At 39.9% G+C, this 22194-nt stretch overlaps 1 protein-coding gene across 7 annotated transcripts in view; it reads left to right on the forward strand.

The window, feature by feature from the left end:
- Nucleotides 1-22194, forward strand: part of CLASRP (CLK4 associating serine/arginine rich protein) — a 115568-nt gene that overhangs the window by 20473 nt on the left and 72901 nt on the right. For 6 of the 7 annotated variants that reach the window (XM_053688758.1, XM_053688756.1, XM_053688757.1 and 3 more), the window contains exons 3-8: nucleotides 2664-2761; nucleotides 2885-2986; nucleotides 3949-4028; nucleotides 4309-4393; nucleotides 4606-4754; nucleotides 4892-4988. In XM_053688758.1, the coding sequence (XP_053544733.1) occupies nucleotides 2664-2761; nucleotides 2885-2986; nucleotides 3949-4028; nucleotides 4309-4393; nucleotides 4606-4754; nucleotides 4892-4988 (611 nt within the window). Of the gene's footprint in view, nucleotides 1-2663; nucleotides 2762-2884; nucleotides 2987-3948; nucleotides 4104-4308; nucleotides 4394-4605; nucleotides 4755-4891; nucleotides 4989-22194 lie in introns of those variants that run through there. The other variant, XM_053688761.1, reaches the window with a different exon arrangement.

Consider the following 22194-nt stretch of genomic DNA (forward strand, 5'->3'; position numbering starts at 1 on the left):
TTCTTATCATCCTTAAGCATGTATATTGGTTATAGGCTTACCAGACTTCTAGTGGAGATGTATCAGGTTATTGTTGATGCTGAGATGATTTTTCTGTCTCCATTTCTGAGTAGCTCCTTTTTCTTGTAAAATCTTTTTCCAGCTTGAATTCCTTTATCTGCAGTTTTCTAATCACATTTTTGGTTGCTGTCTGCTATTGTAAAGTGTATTTAATGTCCTATAACAGACCTGCAAGCTTTTGAGAATTATAATCCCACTTTCTCTTGAAACTACAGCAGGAGCTCACACTTTACATGTCTGCCACCATGCTCATCCAGGCTCCGCCTTTGAATTAATTCTTTTTAAAGGGACACTGAACACCATTTTTTTTTCTTTTTCGTAATTCAGATAGAGCAGCAACTTAATAATTTACTCCTATTATCAAATTTTCTTCATTCTCTTGGTATCTTTATTTAAAAGAAAAACGAACAAAAAGCAGCGCTTCACCAATATTTTGTAAAACCTAACAATGTTACCAATAGTCTTGTAACCAGACTAGTCCTCTGTAAAACATAGGGGGATAAGAGTGATTCCACCCACTGTTCTGAATTTTTCTAATCGATCCTATTGCGGCCGCTCTCCGTCCTGTGTCTCTCTCCCCACACTGGATAGCAACGTAATACACCTTGAACTGTGAAGTAAGAACAGCGCAGAAGGACCAGATTCAAGGTAGTAGTTTTATTAGCAAGTATACATGACACAATACAAACGGTAGGTAAGAATGAGCCTTTCACAATCTATGATGTGAACATATGCGGTCCGGAAGCAAGGAAGCCCACAGCCAGCTTGTACGTCTCACCGTCACTTCTGAGAACTGCACACGGCTAGTCTCACAGCGGGAAGCTTCATCCGGTCCCTTCTAGGTAATGTAAAGAGCTCGACGCGTTTCCCCCGGTGTACGGCTTTTTCAAGAGCATAATAGTAAACTGAGGGGAGTGTCTCTATTTGAAGCCGGTACTTCCACCTGATAGGTTACTGGCAACAACCAGCCAGGATACACTATAGGTACACACCCTCTTAACCAGCGGTATTAGCAGTGCAAAGTATACACATAGGATACAGATAGAAATGTTCTCATAAAATACCATAAAATTAAACATTTGATAATGGCAGCAATTGATTGTACTTAACAAATGTTTATATAAAAAAAAAATTAAAACAATAACATGACATTAAAATCCTCAGCATGAGACTCACATTGAGAGCGGCATAATAATTACAATCAGCATTGTGAAATCGATACATATCTATACTCCTATTAAAAAATAAACTGTTGACTAAAACCTCACATACCTCGAACTCTTATTAAAACAAAAATTCATATAAAGCTAACATAACTTAATAAATCCATACATATAAATACAAAAAATCATATATTATCTGTACATGGATGTGATTCCTGAAACGATATAAAAAATATGTATCAGTACATGGATATTTTCTATAATACGATAATATTACAGTGCCCAGTGAACATAAAAACCAGAGAATTGAAGAGTTAAGAGTCTGGAAAATACTTAAAAATACAGAAAAATACATAAATCTGAAAAAACACAATTACTAAGTGCATGCAATTATAAAACAGCCTGTACATCTAAATCAATATTGAGTCCAGATGGATTCAAACTTTTTAATTTGTAAATCCATTCTGTTTGTCGTTGTCTTAAGGTCCTCAATCTGTTACAATTACTAGGTGGTATCCAATCTATTATTTGTACTTCTAAACCTCTTGGGTCACTGCCATGCACCAGAGTGAAATGATTTGGTACACTATGTTTTTTTTAAACCATTTTTAATTTTATATAAATGTTCGTTGAACCTTGTTCTAGTCTTCCTTTTGGAACGTCCAATATAAATCAGATCACATTTGCATCTTAACAGATAAACTGTGTATGTGGATTCACAATTGCATCTGTGTCTGATTTTGCTGGTGATGCATTCTAAAGTAACCTACAAGAATTTGTTATCTATAAACGTGACCACCACTGCGACCCCTTAAAGACTGTATAGTTCTTTACCTTTATAAAAATATAATCTATGTTCTGCTGATGTGATATCCTAGAGATTTGTTTTATTTCCTTTCATTGATGTGACCATTGATGGCCTTTCTGCTACTGTGATCACCAAGTGACCGTATGGTCACGTGTTTCCATAAATGTCACTGTTGAAGATCTGTGTGCAGAAGTAATCACTTAGAGACAAATGTGACCACTCATGGTATTTCTGTGACATCATCCGCATTGCACCATACATTGTCACATCTACAGCAGCGCTGTGGTGGTTACATTTCTATAAGATAGGCGCATTCAGAGCTTTCGTATGCAGCGGAAGGCGCTTAGGCTGTTCAGCTATTTTCTGAGCCAAATTTTATGCTTATGAAACTGCAAAGCACTGTGCAAATCCATAAACTCTGCTCTGAATGGCATGACGTCTGCCGCATTTGGCCGTATAAGATAGCCCCGAATATTCACATCTACTACATTCATTTAATTCTTTCTATAAATGTCAACTGTGACGTCCTACGGATTGTACACTCATTTAATGCCTCATTTTACTTTATTGCCCATCGCATATATTATTATTATTATTATTATTATTATATATAATTTTTTTTTCCCCTGCAGAAAAAGGATCCTGCTCAGTTCCTGCAGGTTCACGGACGGTCTTGCAAGATCCACCTGGATTCTGCTGTAGCTCTTGCAGCTGAGAGTCCTGTTAACATGTGAGAACTTTTGTAAACGACTTTATAGTTTTAGCAGAGTGGTTGGAAGGGGAAGGAATGACCATAAAATAAGATTTGACCAGGAACAAGTGTTATGGACATTTAATTTTATTTTTTGAACAGGATGCCGTGGCAAGGAGACACCAGCAATATGATCGATCGGTTTGATGTGCGCGCTCACTTAGATTATATTCCTGAGTACAAACCCCCTCTACTGACGACAATGTAAGTCTTAGTAAATGGGGGAAAAATTTATATTTTAATTTGTGATAGTTCTACATACATAGTACATATAGAAATCCAGTGCTGATTTATTTTAGTTTTAAAGGGAGAGTGAACACCTTGAAAGTATGTGCCGTAAAGCAACATTGCAATATACTTTCATGTTTACAAGATAATAGGGTCGGGGGGATAAGGGGAGGAATCAGCAGCAGGTTTATTAGATAATGGGGTCAGGGGGACCCAGCGTTTTTGGGATAAGGGGAGGAAACCGCAGCAGGTTTATTAGATAATAGGGTCAGGGGGACCCAGCGCTTATGGGATAAGGGAAGGAATCAGCAACAGGTTTATTAGATAATAGGGTCGGGGGGACCCAGCACTTATAGGATAAAGGGAGGAATCAGCAGCAGGTTTATTAGATAATAGGGTCAGGGGACCCAGCGCTTATGGGATAAGGGGAGGAATCAGCAGCAGGTTTATTAGATAATAGGGTCAGGGGGACCCAGCGCTTATGGGATAAGGGGAGGAATCAGCAGCAGGTTTATTAGATAATAGGGTCAGGGGGACCCAGCGCTTATGGGATAAGGGGAGGAATCAGTAGCAGGTTTATTAGATAATAGGGTCAGGGGGACCCAGCACTTATAGGATAAGGGGAGGAATCAGCAGCAGGTTTATTAGATAATAGGATCAGGGGGACCCAACGCTTATGGGAAAAGGGGAGGTATCAGCAGCAGGTTTATTAGATAATAGGGTCAGGGGGACCCAGCACTATGGGATAAGGGCAGGAAACAGCAGCAGGTTTATAAGATAATAGGGTCAGGGGACCCAGTGCTTATGGGATGAGGGGAGGTATCAGCAGCAGGTTTATAAGGTAAGAGATGGGCCTCCTGTTATGTGTTGAAACAGAGAATTGTTTTTTTGTTCAGCCCATATTAGATGACTTTTTTTTTTTTTTGACCCTTAAACAGTACGTCAGAGCAGGAATCTGATGACCGAAAGTGCAATTACGAGCGTTACCGAGGTCTGGTTCAGAATGACTTTGCTGGAAGTGAGTAGCCATAATAAAAAATGCTGATACCCCTTACAGTGCAGAACATCTTTGGTGTGAGGAGAACGCTTTCAGGTTTGTAAGATTATTATAGGTTAGCGCAAGGGGTTGAAGTCGCTGAGAAGCAAAAAAAAAATGTTATGGAGTCACTCTTATGGCATAAATAGTGGTAGATGATTTATATTAGGGTTCCAGTGCCAATGTGATGAGTATAGTAATAACGATGAAAGGGTGTTTTAATAGTTTTATAGACACTAATATAGTATGTTTTTCACTTTAGTTACAGAAGAGCAGTGTCTTTATCAGATCTACATTGATGAACTTTACGGAGGACTGCAGAGACCTGGAGAAGATGAGAAGAAAAAGTAGGTTTACTGGTTACAAAACATAGCTGTCCATTATCTCCACAACTATTTCCTTTCATGCGTGTGGTGTAATGAGATGTTTGTTTTGGTACCTTATCATCCTCATTTAGGCCACATTATAAAGGTCAATCAGTGTCTTAAAATATTTACCCTTTAATCTACATATGTGCAGATTGTTTCCTTTTAATTTTATTTAATTTGTCTTTTTCCAGGCTGTCAGAGAAGAAGGCTTCCATTGGCTACACTTATGACGACAGTACGGTGACTGACCTCGGAGATTCTTCAGACAAAGAAGAGGATGATGAGGATGATGACGACTCTGAGAGTAAATCCGATGAAGACGAAGTTATCCCAGATATCGGTAAGTCAATAAAACCTTACTGTTGATGATGTCTGAGCTACGGCTGACTGGTTTGGTTTTTCACTTGGTTGCGTCATGCTGGTGACTGTGGAAGGATATAAAGTTATTTTGTGTGATGAGTGTTTTTACTCACCTAGATGTTGAGGTGGATGTGGATGAAATTACAGAAGAGCAGGTTGCAGATCTGAACAAACAAGCCACAAGCTATGGCATGGCTGAAGGAGACTTTGTAAGGTGAGTAATGACGGGTTGTGTTGCTGTCTTAGACAAGGGAATGGAACGTTCATGATTCAAACACATTGTGCAAATTTACAACGGTTTTCAAATGTTTGTCTTGTTCAAAATTAGCTTCTTTTCAGGAAAGGATACTGAGGTGAGCTCAGGAGCGTGCAGATGTTCTGTGCACTATTTGTAGACATTGTTGCAAACACTGCAGTGTTCTCCACAGAAAATTTTGCCTACCGGGGTAGCATTAAAGTGCAGTGGGGGCAGTGTAATATTTTATTCTATTCAAAGCACAAATTAATTGCATAATTTAAGATAAATGTATTTAATGATATGTGCAACAAAAATTAAACATTTTTAAAATTGGCAATTTTTCGCTTGGTGGTCAAGTAAAGTCAGCCGGGGTGGACAGCAAAGTCAGCCGTGGTGCTGGGCACCAGCTAAAAGGTCCTGGGGAGAACGCTGCACTGCCGTCATATAGTACCCATGACAAATGCACAAAGATAAGCCGTTTTATTTAGAAGAAAAAAAAAAACTTTATTTGTTGTGATAAAGATCCATGACATACATAATAAACAAGATGAAGATATTGAAGTACATATTATTAGTTAGTATTTTTTTTATTTTTTATTTTTTTACATAAAACTGAAATTAGTATACATTATGAAAGATGCAACTCGGTGACGTGGAACCAAATCCACATGTTCATCATGCAGAGGCTAGGATCCTTTTTTTTTCTTTTTTTTTTCTTTTTCTTTCCCCCCTCTAAACAATAACTCATATAACCAAAAGTAAGACCAAACCGAATATTTATCTAACATAATTTCCTTTACCCAAAGCTCCTCCAGATCACCCTCCACAGACCAGTGTGTACAAGATGAGGGGGAGGTAGTGTCTGACCCATAGTGTGGTCGTCTTTTATCTGAAGTATACTTAAGTTTGACAGTTGGATAAACACCAATTGCCTTTTGAGGTTCTCATTTAGAGTTCCTAAATAGGTAAATGACTCTGTCCCTAACAGGTACTGGTAAATATTTTAGATAAGCCTCCCATTTATGAAGAAACTGTTTGACTCTCTTTTCCGGATCCCCTTTCATATCTGCCTGTTCATCTAACATTTGAGTGTGTACATTTGTTTTGAAAGGGGGGTGTTTTATTGTCTGCCCATCCCGCCAAGATTAAAATGAAGGTCAATTTTCCTGTGAAAGTTCCCGGTTTTTAAAAGAACTATTAAAAACAGGGGCACTTTCATTCATGAAAATTGACATAGCACCGTATTTTAAAAATACTTACCTTGTTCTTCTGAAACGCCGGATCGCCGTTCTGAAACAATGCCCTGCCTGCTTCTTCCTGGTTTACTTACCCAGCAATGACGAAACAGCTTTCTCCAATCACGGCGTTGCCTCGGGCAATGATTACCCTGGGGGGAAGCCGTGATTGGAGGATGCCGGAATCGTCATTGCTGACATATGAAGAGGCTTGCGACGTGCTGGTGAAGCACTGGAGCGGCTTCAAGAAGAAAAGGTAAGTATATTAAAAAAAAAAACGGCTGAAATGTCAATTTTCATGAATGAAAGTGCCCCTGTTTTAAATAGTTTTTTTTTTTAAAACCGGGCACTTGCACATGAAAATTGACCTTCACTTTAATTGTTTTGCCAGCATAAGGACTGTGGTTGTGAAAGTGTTGTACTTAAATGCCCTGTCTTTTAGAAGTAAGAGCATTACATGTTGAGCCGAAAGGCATACCTGCTCCTTTGTTATTTTTGTTAGCCAGTAGGAGATTCTATACCAAAACATTTTCAATTTAGGACAGCCCCACCATAAGTAAGGCCTGACTGTATTGTTGGCCCTGGTACCCATTTTGAACAAAAAACAGGGGTTATATAAGCTTGTTGCGCAGCATTTTCATGTGGGATTCTCTTAAATTTACAGAGATTGTAAAAGCACGTGCCTTTCTGAAACTATAGCTGATAGATTCTTCATCTACAGTGATGCCTTTACAGTTTAGCCATTTTGCCAATATTTTCTGCATAGCAGAGCATATGTATTTGTTATTTTATAGGAACCCTGCCCTGCTAGTGTGCACAATTTATCCATATTAGTAGATTCCTTAACCAGTAAACCATCTGCTATAAGTTTATTGATCTAGTGTCTGCACTGAAAGTATGCAAATCTATGTGTATGTGGGAGACCAAATCGATTTTGTAATTCTTGAAAAGAGGTGATTTCTAGAGTTACAGGGTTGAAGAGTTGATTGAGTTTAGTGAGTTGTCTCTTTTGCCATGCTCTAAATACTTCCGTTGTGTAGCCAGGTAGGAATTGTATATTGCCTTGGATTGGTAGATGTTTGCTCGCTGTGTTTCTTACTCCCCATAACTTACAAACCTTGGCCCTGGCCCTCAGAGGTTGTCTTTGTATAATATATGGTTTTGTGTATATATAATGGAAGTGAGGTAATGTTTGCGTGGGGGAGGAATGCTAAATTACTAGATGCGTGCCTCTTGGCGTTGGACACGGGAAAGGCATTTGATAGGATAGAGTGAGATCACCTATATTCAACTTTTCTTCAAAGATTATGCTCCTAAAGCATCCTTAATGAATGGGGGAGTGTTGCCATCATTCGAACTACAAAGGGGTACCAGACAGGGGTGTCCCCTTTCCCCTTTATTATTTGACTTGGCCATAGAACCATTGGCATGGTACATCAGACAACACTGAGGGATTAGATCTGTTGGGCCACAAACAACATCTTTCATTATATGCAGAAGTTTCAGCTTCACTGGGTAAAGGAGGGCAACCCTACGCCCCTGTTCATGAAGGCGAGAGCAGATTGGTGCAAAATCTTTGTGTCTTCTAGTTACCTCTACAGAGCAGTAAATTGATCTTTCATAGCCCTGTAAGCTCTCAATATAGCTAATTTGTCCTGGTAATTTAGGCATTTAAAAATAACTTGGCGAGGCCTCTTTAGAGTTACCCAAGTGTCTGTCTGGGCCTATGCGGTGTGGTCTTTCAATGTCGATTGGTAAGTAGTTTGAAGACATTCCACGTAACTTAGGGAGGGTGGAAGCTGTAAAGTCAAGCAGGTCTTTATCTCTGACAAATTTTAGAACAAAAGGAAGGAAGAAAATAGATCAGTGTTAATTGTCTACTTATTGTATGGGTCAACATAATGCATTAGTAGTGCTTAAAGGTCCAGTAAACCTCAAAAATAATGTTATATAATTCTGCACATAGTGCAGAATTATATAACATTATATTAGCCAAACATTTATAAAACCTAATATTCCCTTTGATTTTTTAAAAAAAATGACTGTTTTTCAGACCCGCTCCCTGTGCTCTTCTGAGCGGTCTGTTTTTATCACACAGCGCATCGGGCCAGCTGTCTAGTCACAGCCCGGCCCGACATCGCCATTATACTCAGTGGAGCTCGCTCCTGCTGTCTGACAGAGCAGGATCGAGCTGCACTGAGTATAATAGCGCGGCCGGGCTGTGACTAGACAGCTGGCCCGATGCGCTGTGTGATAAAAACAGACCGCTCAGAAGAGCACAGAGAGCGGGTCTGAAAAAGTCATTTTTTTAAAAAAAATCAAAGGGAATATTAGGTTTTATAAAGATAAGGCTAATATATACTATGTGCAGAATTATATAACATTATTTTTGAGGTTTACTGACACTTTAAGCATTTACGTAAATATTCAAATAAGGACAAATCCCACACAATGGTGAGTGTATCCAAAAAAAGAATCCTTCTTTGTACTAGTTATAATTAATAGAAGTTATAATGGGTTAAAATATAGCTTTTATTTTAAACCGAGTTAAAAGGCAGCAAATAGCGGTATCTTGCTACCCTCACACTCACGTTAAAAACGCATCACCGGTGTTATGTCAAGTGAGTTTATACAGTGACAAGAACACTTTGTAGTCTTAAGTGTATCAAATAGAATGGTGCTCAGGGGGTTATAGCACAACAACAGGACTTTTTCCCCAGCTAGTATTAGCCTGGCTATAGGTTTGTTTGCGCTATATCAGGATACTGGAGTTTGCCAAAATAACACTATGGTAAGGTAAATACAAACCTCCCTGCTGGAGCGTCCTGAGCAATAATAAACCTCTATTACACAAAAAAGGGGATTCGTAGCTCTTTAGTATAATGAGTATGAAAGTGCTCAGCAAAATACAGCCCTACACCAGAATTCTGTAACGTTTTGTAAGATAAATGTTAATAATAGCCTTAGTCTAGGCTTGTTATTGCTATTAAAAGATTCTGGTGTTTGACAATTATTACTATGATACAGGTAACGTTACTGCAACTCTGCCTAGCACAAGGCACTTAGCATAATAAGCGCTGTCAGTATTTCAACTTGTTTTTAGATAGATTATATTTTAACAGGTGAACTATTTAAAATAATTCCCCTTTTTTATTTTAAATAGGTCACCTGTTGAAATATAATCTATATCAAAACAAGTTGAAATAGTGACAGCGCTTATTATGCTAAGTGCCTTGTGCTAGGCAGTGTTGCAGTAACGTTACCTGTATCGTAGTAATACCTTGTCAAACTCCAGAATCTATTAATAGCAATAACAAACCTAGACTAAGGCTATTATTAACATTTATCCTGCAAAACGTTACAGAATTCTGGTGTAGGGCTGTATTTTGCTGAGCACTTTCATACTCATTATACTAAAGAGCTACGAATCCCCTTTTTTGTGTAATAGAGGTTTATTATTGCTCAGGACTCTCCAGCAGGGAGGTTTGTATTTACCTTACCATAGTGTTATTTTGGCAAACTCCAGTATCCTGATATAGCGCAAACAAACCTATAGCCAGGCTAATACTAGCTGGGGAAAAAGTCCTGTTGTGCTATAACCCCCTGAGCACCATTCTATTTGATACACTTAAAGGGACAGTCAACCCAAAAATTCTTCTAAGTGAGATATATATATGTTTCAAATGATCATCATTTACAAATGTAACCCGGTTTTGTAATATATAGCGTTTACAAGTAAAAGCACTTCGTGCCTTTGCCGTTTGAAAATGTGCGTCTGGCCCCTCCCCTATTTCGTCACCGGCTACATAATCATCTTCTTGTGATCGCAGTAACTTTGCGATCTTACTCGTACCCTGCTTTAGTGCATGCGCAATGCTCCTATTTCACTGAAGGGGGAACGTTTGACACGGCAACAAAAACACTGGCTCATTATCTCAGCAGTTCATGGTTGCGGCGTACCAGTTTCCTGTTCAACCCTCCGGCAGCAGTTAGCAGTTCCCAGATTGGATTCTCTTTGCAATTATATGGTATGTCTCATCAACTGGTTTATACTTATTTTGCAGCACTGGTTAAAGCAGGATAGTATAAAGCAGACTATTATTTAACCAGTGCTGCAAAATAAGTATTAACCAGTTGATGAGACATACCATATAATTGCAAAGAGAATCCAATCTGGGAACTGCTAACTGCTGCCGGAGGGTTGAACAGGAAACTGGTACACCGCAACTATGAACTTTTTTAAAATCAACTAACAAAGTAATTTTATTTTTCTCTTCTTAGAAAGGAGTTTAATGCTAGTTTTGCTAGTGAGCAACTTTACCTAAGTTGTGTGTGTGGTTGGTTTACATCTCTTGCCATTTCTGCATTGAGAAAAACGTATGCACTCTCTGAATAAGAAGTTATCCCAACTTAATTTCTTACCCCTCTGACAGCCATGGTCATGTGATTTAGTATCCTAATTAAACTCTCTAAAATGTAACTGTGTGTACACAAAGGCAAGGTACGCTACAGATGCATTGGCACTCAGTATATTGTCACACTAAGGTTTCTTTTCTGTATACTTTTTAGTGTGAAAGAGCAGGAAACCCTTGTGCTGTTAATACAGGATCACATATATATATAAAAAAAAAATGCAAATATTTATATTTAAAACTTTAGAACAACATGATATCAATTTAGAGTGATTTCTGTAAGACACTTTCATGGACAGACACTTTTGTTTATTTTGGTCTCCTTATGTTTATAACCAGTCTTAAATCCGATATTGAGTCCTTGGCAATACAACTTACTTAACAAATCCTGGAACGTATTTCCTTTCTGTAGTTAACAGCAGGTCAGTCTGATGCAGATCATTCCTATTATAATGTATGTTATTGCACCTAGGTTCTTAGATAAAATACTGCTTTCCATAAGCTTCCATAACCTCACAGATTCTTCAAACAATCCCATGGAATTCTGTGCATTATTACAAATTATAATATATATAATAATGTCTTTTTACTCTGACATAAAAGCTTTATTTGGACCCATTATAACTTCTAATAATTATAACTAGTGCAAAGGATTATTTTTTTGGATACACTCACCATTGTGTGGGATTTGTCCTTATTTGAATCTTTATCTCTTACAGTCTCGGGCACCCCCATGATGCGCAGGTTGTTTAGTCTACTGCGATTTTCCAAGTCCTCTACTTTAACTTGTGGATATTGGTTTTGTTTCAAGTTTAAGGAGCTTTCCGATTCCGGTTGTGTATCTTCTACTCCCGATCTTCTTTGTTCTGCAGCTGTGAGCCTTGTGGAAAACAATCTGACTTCACTAGTCAGCGTGTCTACCCCTGCTTGTAGGGAATCCATTTTTGGTAAGAAAAAGGCTTTAAGTTCCTTAAATAAGGTACTATGATCCCCTGAAGAACTGCTTCCATTTTCTAGTTGAGAAGTATTTGCTGCATGAATTTCTGCAGTATGTCTCAGTTTCTTTTGTGTTTTTGATTTGTGACTCATTGTGCCTGTTATAGGCAGGGACAGCCTTTGGAAGTAATCGTCAACTTTCATAGAATAAAAAGAAAATTTATGCTTACCTGATAAATGTATTTCTTTTTTTGACACGATGAGTCCACGGATCATCTTAATTACTAATGAGATATTCACCTCCTGGTCAGCAGGAGGCGGCAAAGAGCACCACAGCAGAGCTGTTAAATAGCTCCTCCCTTCCCTCCCACTCCAGTTATTCTCTTTGCCTACGTTAGTGATAGGAAGAGGTAAAGTGAGGCGTTAGAAAAGATTCTTCAATCAAGTGTGCTAATAAAAACGGAATATATCAGGTGTTATATTGAGTTTAGGCCACTAGATGGTGCTGTTAGCTCAAAGAAAATTTGAGCATGCAGATTGTTTATATAGGCACAGAGACTGATTATACTAAGTAAGGCAAGCTGTAGATATTCAATCCTATCCCTGTAATATAAGTGACTGTTTCTCTTACTTGGTGAAATGTATAAAGCAAATCACTTGCTCAAATCTCCTAAACAGGAGTGATTACAGTCCAGTGGCAGTGACTATATGACACAGGATTTTCCAGCTACACTGTATGGCAAATTGGGTATTGCATCCACCCCATATTAATATATACAGTCAACCACTGTGTTTTCCCAGCCTGTTGTTTCTTTAATTTATACAGACAACCACTGTGTTTTCCCAGCCTGTTGTTTCTTTAATTTATACAGACAACCACTGTGTTTTCCCAGCCTGTTGTTTCTTTAATTTATACAGACAACCACTGTGTTTTCCCAGCCTGTTGTTTCTTTAATTTATACAGACAACCACTGTGTTTTCCCAGCCTGTTGTTTCTTTAATTTATACAGGCAACCACTGTGTTTTCCGAGCCTGTTGTTTCTTTAATATATACAGACAACCACTGTGTTTTCCCAGCCTGTTGTTTCTTTAATATATACAGACAACCACTGTGTTTTCCCAGCCTGTTGTTTCTTTAATTTATACAGACAACCACTGTGTTTTCCCAGCCTGTTGTTTCTTTAATATATACAGGCAACCACTGTGTTTTCCGAGCCTGTTGTTTCTTTAATTTATACAGACAACCACTGTGTTTTCCCAGCCTGTTTCTTTAATATATACAGGCAACCACTGTGTTTTCCGAGCCTGTTGTTTCTTTAATTTATACAGACAACCACTGTGTTTTCCCAGCCTGTTGTTTCTTTAATATATTCAGGCAACCACTGTGTTTTCCGAGCCTGTTGTTTCTTTAATATATACAGGCAACCACTGTGTTTTCCGAGCCTGTTGTTTCTTTAATTTATACAGACAACCACTGTGTTTTCCCAGCCTGTTGTTTCTTTAATATATACAGGCAACCACTGTGTTTTCCGAGCCTGTTGTTTCTTTAATTTATACAGACAACCACTGTGTTTTCCCAGCCTGTTGTTTCTTTAATTTATACAGGCAACCACTGTGTTTTCCCAGCCTGTTGTTTCTTTAATATATACAGACAACCACTGTGTTTCCCAGCCTGTTGTTTCTTTAATATATACAGTCAACCACTGTGTTTTCCCAACCTGTTGTTTCTTTAATATATACAGACAACCACTGTTTCTCCAACATAGGTGTGTCCGGTCCACGGCGTCATCCTTACTTGTGGGATATTCTCTTCCCCAACAGGAAATGGCAAAGAGCCCAGCAAAGCTGGTCACATGATCCCTCCTAGGCTCCGCCTACCCCAGTCATTCTCTTTGCCGTTGTACAGGCAACATCTCCACGGAGATGGCTTAGAGTTTTTTAGTGTTTAACTGTAGTTTTTATTATTCAATCAAGAGTTTGTTATTTTAAAATAGTGCTGGTATGTACTATTTACTCAGAAACAGAAAAGAGATGAAGATTTCTGTTTGTATGAGGAAAATGATTTTAGCACCGTAACTAAAATCCATGGCTGTTCCACACAGGACTGTTGAGAGCAATTAACTTCAGTTGGGGGAACAGTGTGCAGTCTCTTGCTGCTTGAGGTATGACACATTCTAACAAGACGATGTAATGCTGGAAGCTGTCATTTTTCCCTATGGGATCCGGTAAGCCATGTTTATTACGATGGTTAATAAGGGCTTCACAAGGGCTTATTAAGATTGTAGACTTTTCTGGGCTAAATCGATTCAGTTTTAAAACATATTTAGCCTTGAGGAATCATTTTATCTGGGTATATTGATATTATAATATCGGCAGGCACTGTATTAGACACCTTATTTCTCTGGGGCTTTCCCAAAGCATAAGCAGAGCCTCATTTTCGCGCCGGTGTGGCGCACTTGTTTTTGAGAGGCATGGCATGCAGTCGCATGTGAGAGGAGCTCTGATACTTAGAAAAGGCTTTCTGAAGGCGTCATTTGGTATCGTATTCCCCTTTGGGTTTGGTTGGGTCTCAGCAAAGCAGATACCAGGGACTGTAAAGGGGTTAAAGTGTTAAAACGGCTCCGGTTCCGTTATTTTAAGGGTTAAAGCTTCCAAATTTGGTGTGCAATACTTTTAAGGCTTTAAGACACTGTGGTGAAAATTTGGTGAATTTTGTACAATTCCTTCATGTTTTTTCGCAATTGCAGTAATAAAGTGTGTTCAGTTTAAAATTTAAAGTGACAGTAACGGTTTTATTTTAAAACGTTTTTTGTACTTTCTTATCAAGTTTATGCCTGTTTAACATGTCTGAACTACCAGATAGACTGTGTTCTGAATGTGGGGAAGCCAGAATTCCTGTTCATTTAAATAAATGTGATTTATGTGATAATGACAATGATGCCCAAGATGATTCCTCAAGTGAGGGGAGTAAGCATGGTACTGCATCATTCCCTCCTTCGTCTACACGAGTCTTGCCCACTCAGGAGGCCCCTAGTACATCTAGCGCGCCAATACTCCTTACTATGCAACAATTAACGGCTGTAATGGATAATTCTGTCAAAAACATTTTAGCCAAAATGAACCCTTGTCAGCGTAAGCGTGGCTGCTCTGTTTTAGTTACTGAAGAGCATGACGACGCTGATATTAATATCTCTGAAGGGCCCCTAACCCAATCTGAGGGGGCCAGGGAGGTTTTGTCTGAGGGAGAAATTACTGATTCAGGGAACATTTCTCAACAGGCTGAACCTGATGTAATTGCATTTAAATTTAAGTTGGAACATCTCCGCATTCTGCTTAAGGAGGTATTATCCACTCTGGATGATTGTGAAAAGTTGGTCATCCCAGAGAAACTATGTAAAATGGACAAGTTCCTAGAGGTGCCGGAGCTCCCAGAAGCTTTTCCTATACCCAAGCGGGTGGCGGACATTGTTACTAAAGAATGGGAAAGGCCCGGTATTCCTTTCGTCCCTCCCCCCATATTTAAAAAATTGTTTCCTATGGTCGACCCCAGAAAGGACTTATGGCAGACAGTCCCCAAGGTCGAGGGAGCGGTTTCTACTTTAAACAAACGCACCACTATACCCATAGAAGATAGTTGTGCTTTCAAAGATCCTATGGATAAAAAATTAGAAGGTTTGCTTAAAAAGATGTTTGTTCAGCAGGGTTACCTTCTACAACCAATTTCATGCATTGTCCCTGTCACTACAGCCGCATGTTTCTGGTTTGATGAGCTGATAAAGGCGCTCGATAGTGATTCTCCTCCTTATGAGGAGATTATGGACAGAATCAATGCTCTCAAATTGGCTAATTCTTTCACCCTAGACGCCACTTTGCAATTGGCTAGGTTAGCGGCTAAGAATTCTGGGTTTGCTATTGTGGCGCGCAGAGCGCTTTGGTTGAAATCTTGGTCGGCTGATGCGTCTTCCAAGAACAAGCTACTAAACATTCCTTTCAAGGGGAAAACGCTGTTTGGCCCTGACTTGAAAGAGATTATCTCGGATATCACTGGGGGTAAGGGCCACGCCCTTCCTCAGGATCGGCCTTTCAAGGCGAAAAATAGGCCTAATTTTCGTCCCTTTCGTAAAAACGGACCAGCCCAAAGTGCTACGTCCTCTAAGCAAGAGGGTAACACTTCTCAAGCCAAGCCAGCTTGGAGACCAATGCAAGGCTGGAACAAGGGAAAGCAGGCCAAGAAGCCTGCCACTGCTACCAAGACAGCATGAAATATTGGCCCCCGATCCGGGACCGGATCTGGTGGGGGGCAGACTCTCTCTCTTCGCTCAGGCTTGGGCAAGAGATGTTCTGGATCCTTGGGCGCTAGAAATAGTCTCCCAAGGTTATCTTCTGGAATTCAAGGGACTTCCCCCAAGGGGGAGGTTCCACAGGTCTCAGTTGTCTTCAGACCACATAAAAAGACAGGCGTTCTTACATTGTGTAGAAGACCTGTTAAAAATGGGAGTGATTCATCCTGTTCCACTAAGAGAACAAGGGATGGGGTTCTACTCCAATCTGTTCATAGTTCCCAAAAAAGAGGGAACGTTCAGACCAATCTTAGATCTCAAGATCTTAAACAAGTTTCTCAAGGTTCCATCTTTCAAGATGGAAACCATTCGAACTATTCTTCCTTCCATCCAGGAGGGCCAATTCATGACCACGGTGGATTTAAAGGATGCGTATCTACATATTCCTATCCACAAGGAACATCATCGGTTCCTAAGGTTTGCATTCCTGGACAAACATTACCAGTTCGTGGCGCTTCCTTTCGGATTAGTCACTGCTCCAAGGATTTTCACAAAGGTACTAGGGTCCCTTCTAGCGGTGCTAAGACCAAGGGGCATTGCAGTAGTACCTTACCTGGACGACATTCTGATTCAAGCGTCGTCCCTTCCTCAAGCAAAGGCTCACACGGACATTGTCCTGGCCTTTCTCAGATCTCACGGCTGGAAAGTGAACGTGGAAAAGAGTTCTCTATCCCCGTCAACAAGGGTTCCCTTCTTGGGAACAATTATAGACTCCTTAGAAATGAGGATCTTTCTAACAGAGGCCAGAAAAACAAAACTTCTAGACTCTTGTCGGATACTTCATTCCGTTCCTCTTCCTTCCATAGCTCAGTGCATGGAAGTGATCGGGTTGATGGTAGCGGCGATGGACATAGTTCCTTTTGCGCGCATTCATCTAAGACCATTACAACTGTGCATGCTCAGTCAGTGGAATGGGGACTATACAGACTTGTCTCCGAAGATACAAGTAAATCAGAGGACCAGAGACTCACTCCGCTGGTGGCTGTCCCTGGACAATCTGTCTCAAGGGATGACGTTCCGCAGACCAGAGTGGGTCATTGTCACGACCGACGCCAGTCTGATGGGCTGGGGCGCGGTCTGGGGATCCCTGAAAGCTCAGGGTCTTTGGTCTCGGGAAGAATCTCTTCTACCGATAAATATTCTGGAACTGAGAGCGATATTCAATGCTCTCAAGGCCTGGCCTCGGCTAGCGAGGACCAAGTTCATACGGTTTCAATCAGACAGCATGACAACTGTTGCGTACATCAACCATCAGGGGGGAACAAGGAGTTCCCTAGCGATGGAAGAAGTGACCAAAATCATTCTATGGGCGGAGTCTCACTCCTGCCACCTGTCTGCTATCCACATCCCAGGAGTGGAAAATTGGGAAGCGGATTTTCTGAGTCGTCAGACATTGCATCCGGGGGAGTGGGAACTCCATCCCGAAATCTTTGCCCAAGTCACTCACCTGTGGGGCATTCCAGACATGGATCTGATGGCCTCTCGTCAGAACTTCAAAGTTCCTTGCTACGGGGCCAGATCCAGGGATCCCAAGGCGGCTCTAGTGGATGCACTAGTAGCACCTTGGACCTTCAAACTAGCTTATGTGTTCCCGCCATTTCCTCTCATCCCCAGGCTGGTAGCCAGGATCAATCAGGAGAAGGCGTCGGTGATCTTGATAGCTCCTGCGTGGCCACGCAGGACTTGGTATGCAGATCTGGTGAATATGTCATCGGCTCCACCTTGGAAGCTACCTTTGAGACGAGACCTTCTTGTTCAGGGTCCGTTCGAACATCCGAATCTGGTTTCACTCCAGCTGACTGCTTGGAGATTGAACGCTTGATTTTATCGAAGCGAGGATTCTCAGATTCTGTTATCGATACTCTTGTTCAGGCCAGAAAGCCTGTAACTAGAAAGATTTACCACAAAATTTGGAAAAAATATATCTGTTGGTGTGAATCTAAAGGATTCCCTTGGGACAAGGTTAAGATTCCTAGGATTCTATCCTTCCTTCAAGAAGGATTGGAAAAAGGATTATCTGCGAGTTCCCTGAAGGGACAGATTTCTGCCTTGTCGGTATTACTTCACAAAAAGCTGGCAGCTGTGCCAGATGTTCAAGCCTTTGTTCAGGCTCTGGTTAGAATCAAGCCTGTTTACAAACCTTTGACTCCTCCTTGGAGTCTCAATTTAGTTCTTTCAGTTCTCCAGGGGGTTCCGTTTGAACCCTTACATTCCGTTGATATTAAGTTTTTATCTTGGAAAGTGTTGTTTTTAGTTGCGATTTCTTCTGCTAGAAGAGTCTCAGAATTATCTGCTCTGCAGTGTTCTCCTCCTTATCTGGTGTTCCATGCAGATAAGGTGGTTTTACGTACTAAACCTGGTTTTCTTCCAAAAGTTGTTTCTAACAAAAACATTAACCAGGAGATTATCGTACCTTCTCTGTGCCCAAAACCAGTTTCAAAGAAGGAACGTTTGTTGCACAATTTGGATGTTGTTCGCGCTCTAAAATTCTATTTAGATGCTACAAAGGATTTTAGACAAACATCTTCCTTGTTTGTTGTTTATTCAGGTAAACGGAGAGGTCAAAAAGCAACTTCTACCTCTCTCTCTTTTTGGATTAAAAGCATCATCAGATTGGCTTACGAGACTGCCGGACGGCAGCCTCCCGAAAGAATCACAGCTCATTCCACTAGGGCTGTGGCTTCCACATGGGCCTTCAAGAACGAGGCTTCTGTTGATCAGATATGTAGGGCAGCGACTTGGTCTTCACTGCACACTTTTACCAAATTTTACAAGTTTGATACTTTTGCTTCTTCTGAGGCTATTTTTGGGAGAAAGGTTTTGCAAGCCGTGGTGCCTTCCATTTAGGTGACCTGATTTGCTCCCTCCCTTCATCCGTGTCCTAAAGCTTTGGTATTGGTTCCCACAAGTAAGGATGACGCCGTGGACCGGACACACCTATGTTGGAGAAAACAGAATTTATGTTTACCTGATAAATTTCTTTCTCCAACGGTGTGTCCGGTCCACGGCCCGCCCTGGTTTTTTTAATCAGGTCTGATAATTTATTTTCTTTAACTACAGTCACCACGGTACCATATGGTTTCTCCTATGCAAATATTCCTCCTTAACGTCGGTCGAATGACTGGGGTAGGCGGAGCCTAGGAGGGATCATGTGACCAGCTTTGCTGGGCTCTTTGCCATTTCCTGTTGGGGAAGAGAATATCCCACAAGTAAGGATGACGCCGTGGACCGGACACACCGTTGGAGAAAGAAATTTATCAGGTAAACATAAATTCTGTTGTTTCCCAGCCTGTTGTTTCTTTAATATATACAGGCAACCACTGTGTTTTCCCAACCTGTTGTTTCTTTAATTTATACAGGCAACCACTGTGTTTTCCGGCCTGTTGTTTCTTTAATATATACAGACAACCACTGTGTTTCCCAGCCTGTTGTTTCTTTAATATATACAGGCAACCACTGTGTTTTCCCAACCTGTTGTTTCTTTAATTTATACAGGCAACCACTGTGTTTTCCGGCCTGTTGTTTCTTTAATATATACAGGCAACCACTGTGTTTTCCGGCCTGTTGTTTCTTTAATATATACAGGCAACCACTGTGTTTTCCCAGCCTGTTGTTTCTTTAATATATACAGGCAACCACTGTTTCCCCGGCCTGTTGTTTCTTTAATATATACAGGCAGCCACTCGGCTAGATTACGAGTTTGGCGTTAGCCTTAAAAAGTAGCATTAAGAGGTCCTAACGCTGCTTTTTAACGCCCGCTGGTATTACGAGTCTTGCAGGTACAGGTGTACCGCTCATTTTTTTGGCCCGACTCGGAAATGCCGCAAATCCACTAACTTCAATTGCGTATCCTATATTTTCAATGGGACTTGCATAGTGTCGGTATTACGAGTCTGCCAAAAGGTGAGCGGTACACCCTCTCCTGTCAAGACTGGTACCGCATTTAAAAGTCAGTAGTTAAGAGTTTTACACTACAACGCCGTAGGATACAACTCTTAACTAAAGTGCTAAAAAGTTCACTATCACCCATAAACTACCTATTAACTCCTAAACCGAGGCCCCCCCCCCCACATCACAAACACTAAAATAAATATTTTAACCCCTAATCTGCCGAACCGGACATCGCCGCCACTATAATAAATATATTAACCCCTAAACCGCTGCACTTTCGCATCGCAAACATGTATATTATTATATACTATTAAATATTATTAACCCTTAATCTGCCGTCCCTAACATCGCCGCCACCTACCTACATTTATTAACCCTAATCTGCTGCCCCAACGTCACCGCCACTATATTAAATGTATTAACCCCTAAACCTAAGTCTAACCCTAACCCCCCTAACTTAAATATAATTTAAATAAATCTAAATAAAATTACTACAATTAACTAAATAATTCCTATTTAAAACTAAATACTTACCTATAAAATAAACCCTAAACTAGCTACAATACAACTAATAGTTACATTGTATCTAGCTTAGGGTTTATTTTTATTTTATAGGCAACTTTGTATTTATTTTAACTAGGTAGAATAGTCATTAAATAGTTAACTATTTAATAACTACCTAGCTAAAATAAATACAAAATTACCGGTAAAATAAAACCTAACCTAAGTTACACTAACACCTAACACTACACTATAATTAAATAAATTACCTAAACTAAATACAATTAATTACAATTCCATTATCTAAAGTACAAAAAAAACAAACACTAAATTACAGAAAATAATAGTTTAAAAATCTTGTAATTATTTTAATTGCACCTACTCTAATCCCCCTAAAAAAATAAAAAAGCCCCCCAAAATAAAAAAAGCCCTACCCTACACTAAATTACAAATAGTCCTTTAAAGGGCCTTTTGCGGGGCATTGCCCCAAAGTTATCATCTTTTACCTGTAAAAAAAAAAAAAATACAAATCCCCCCTTAAAAAAAATCCTAACACTAACCCCCTGAAGATCAACCTACCGTGAAAAGTCTTCACCCAACCGGGCAGAAGTGGTCCTCAAGACGGGCACAAGTCTTCATCCAACCGGGCAGAAGTGGTCCTCAAGACGGGCAGAAGTCTTCATCCATCCGGCGCGGAGCGGGTCCATCTTCAAGACATCCGACGCGGAGCATCCTCTTCGTCTGGAGTCTTCTTACTAAATGACGGTACCTTTAAGTGACGTCATCCAAGATGGCTTCCCTTCAATTCCGATTGGCTGATAGAATTCTATCAGCCAATCGGAATTGAAGGGACGCCATCTTGGATGACGTCACTTAAAGGTACCGTCATTTAGTAAGAAGACTCCGGATGAAGTGGATGCTCCGCGCCGGATGGATGAAGATAGAAGATGCCGTCTGGATGATGACTTCTGCCGGGTTGGATGAAGACTTCTGCCCGTCTGGAGGACCACTTCTGCCCGGTTGGGTGAAGACTTCTCACGGTAGGGTGCTCTTCAGGGGGTTAGTGTTAGTTTTTTTTTAAAGGGGGGATTGGGTGGGTTTTAGAGTAGGGTTGGCTGTGTGGGTGGTGGGTTTTAATGTTGGGGGGTATTTGTACTTTTTTTTTTTTTTTTTTTTTTTTTTTTTTTTTTTTTTTTTTTTTTTACAGGTAAAAGAGCTGATCACTTTGGGGCAATGCCCAGCAAAAGGCCCTTTTAAGGGCTATTTGTAATTTAGTGTAGGGTAGGGCTTTTTTTATTTTGGGGGGCTTTTTTATTTTGTTAGGGGGATTAGAGTAGGTGTAATTAGTTTAAAAATCTTGTAATTTTATTTTCTGTAATTTAGATAATTTAATTTTAATTAATTGTATTTAGTTTAGGTAATTTATTTATAGTGTAGTGTTAGGTGTTACTGTAACTTAGGTTAGGTTTTATTTTACAGGTACTTTTGTATTTATTTTAGCTAGGTAGTTATTAAATAGTTAATAACTATTTAACAACTATTCTACCTAGTTAAAATAAATACAAAGTTGCCTGTAAAATAAAAATAAACCCTAAGCTAGATACAATGTAACTATTAGTTATATTGTAGCTAGCTTAGGGTTTATTTTACAGGTACATATTTAGTTTTAAATAGGAATTATTTAGTTAATTGTAGTAATATTTAGATTTATTTAAATTATATTTAAGTTAGGGGGGGTTAGGGTTAGACTTAGGTTTAGGGGTTAATAACTTTATTATAGTGGTGGCGACTTTGTGGGCGGTAGATTAGGGGTTAATAAATATAATGTAGAGTTTGCCGATGTTGGGGGCAGCAGATTAGGGTTCAT

This window comes from Bombina bombina, chromosome 7, assembly GCF_027579735.1.
Source record: "Bombina bombina isolate aBomBom1 chromosome 7, aBomBom1.pri, whole genome shotgun sequence".
NCBI classification, from domain to species: domain Eukaryota; kingdom Metazoa; phylum Chordata; class Amphibia; order Anura; family Bombinatoridae; genus Bombina; species Bombina bombina.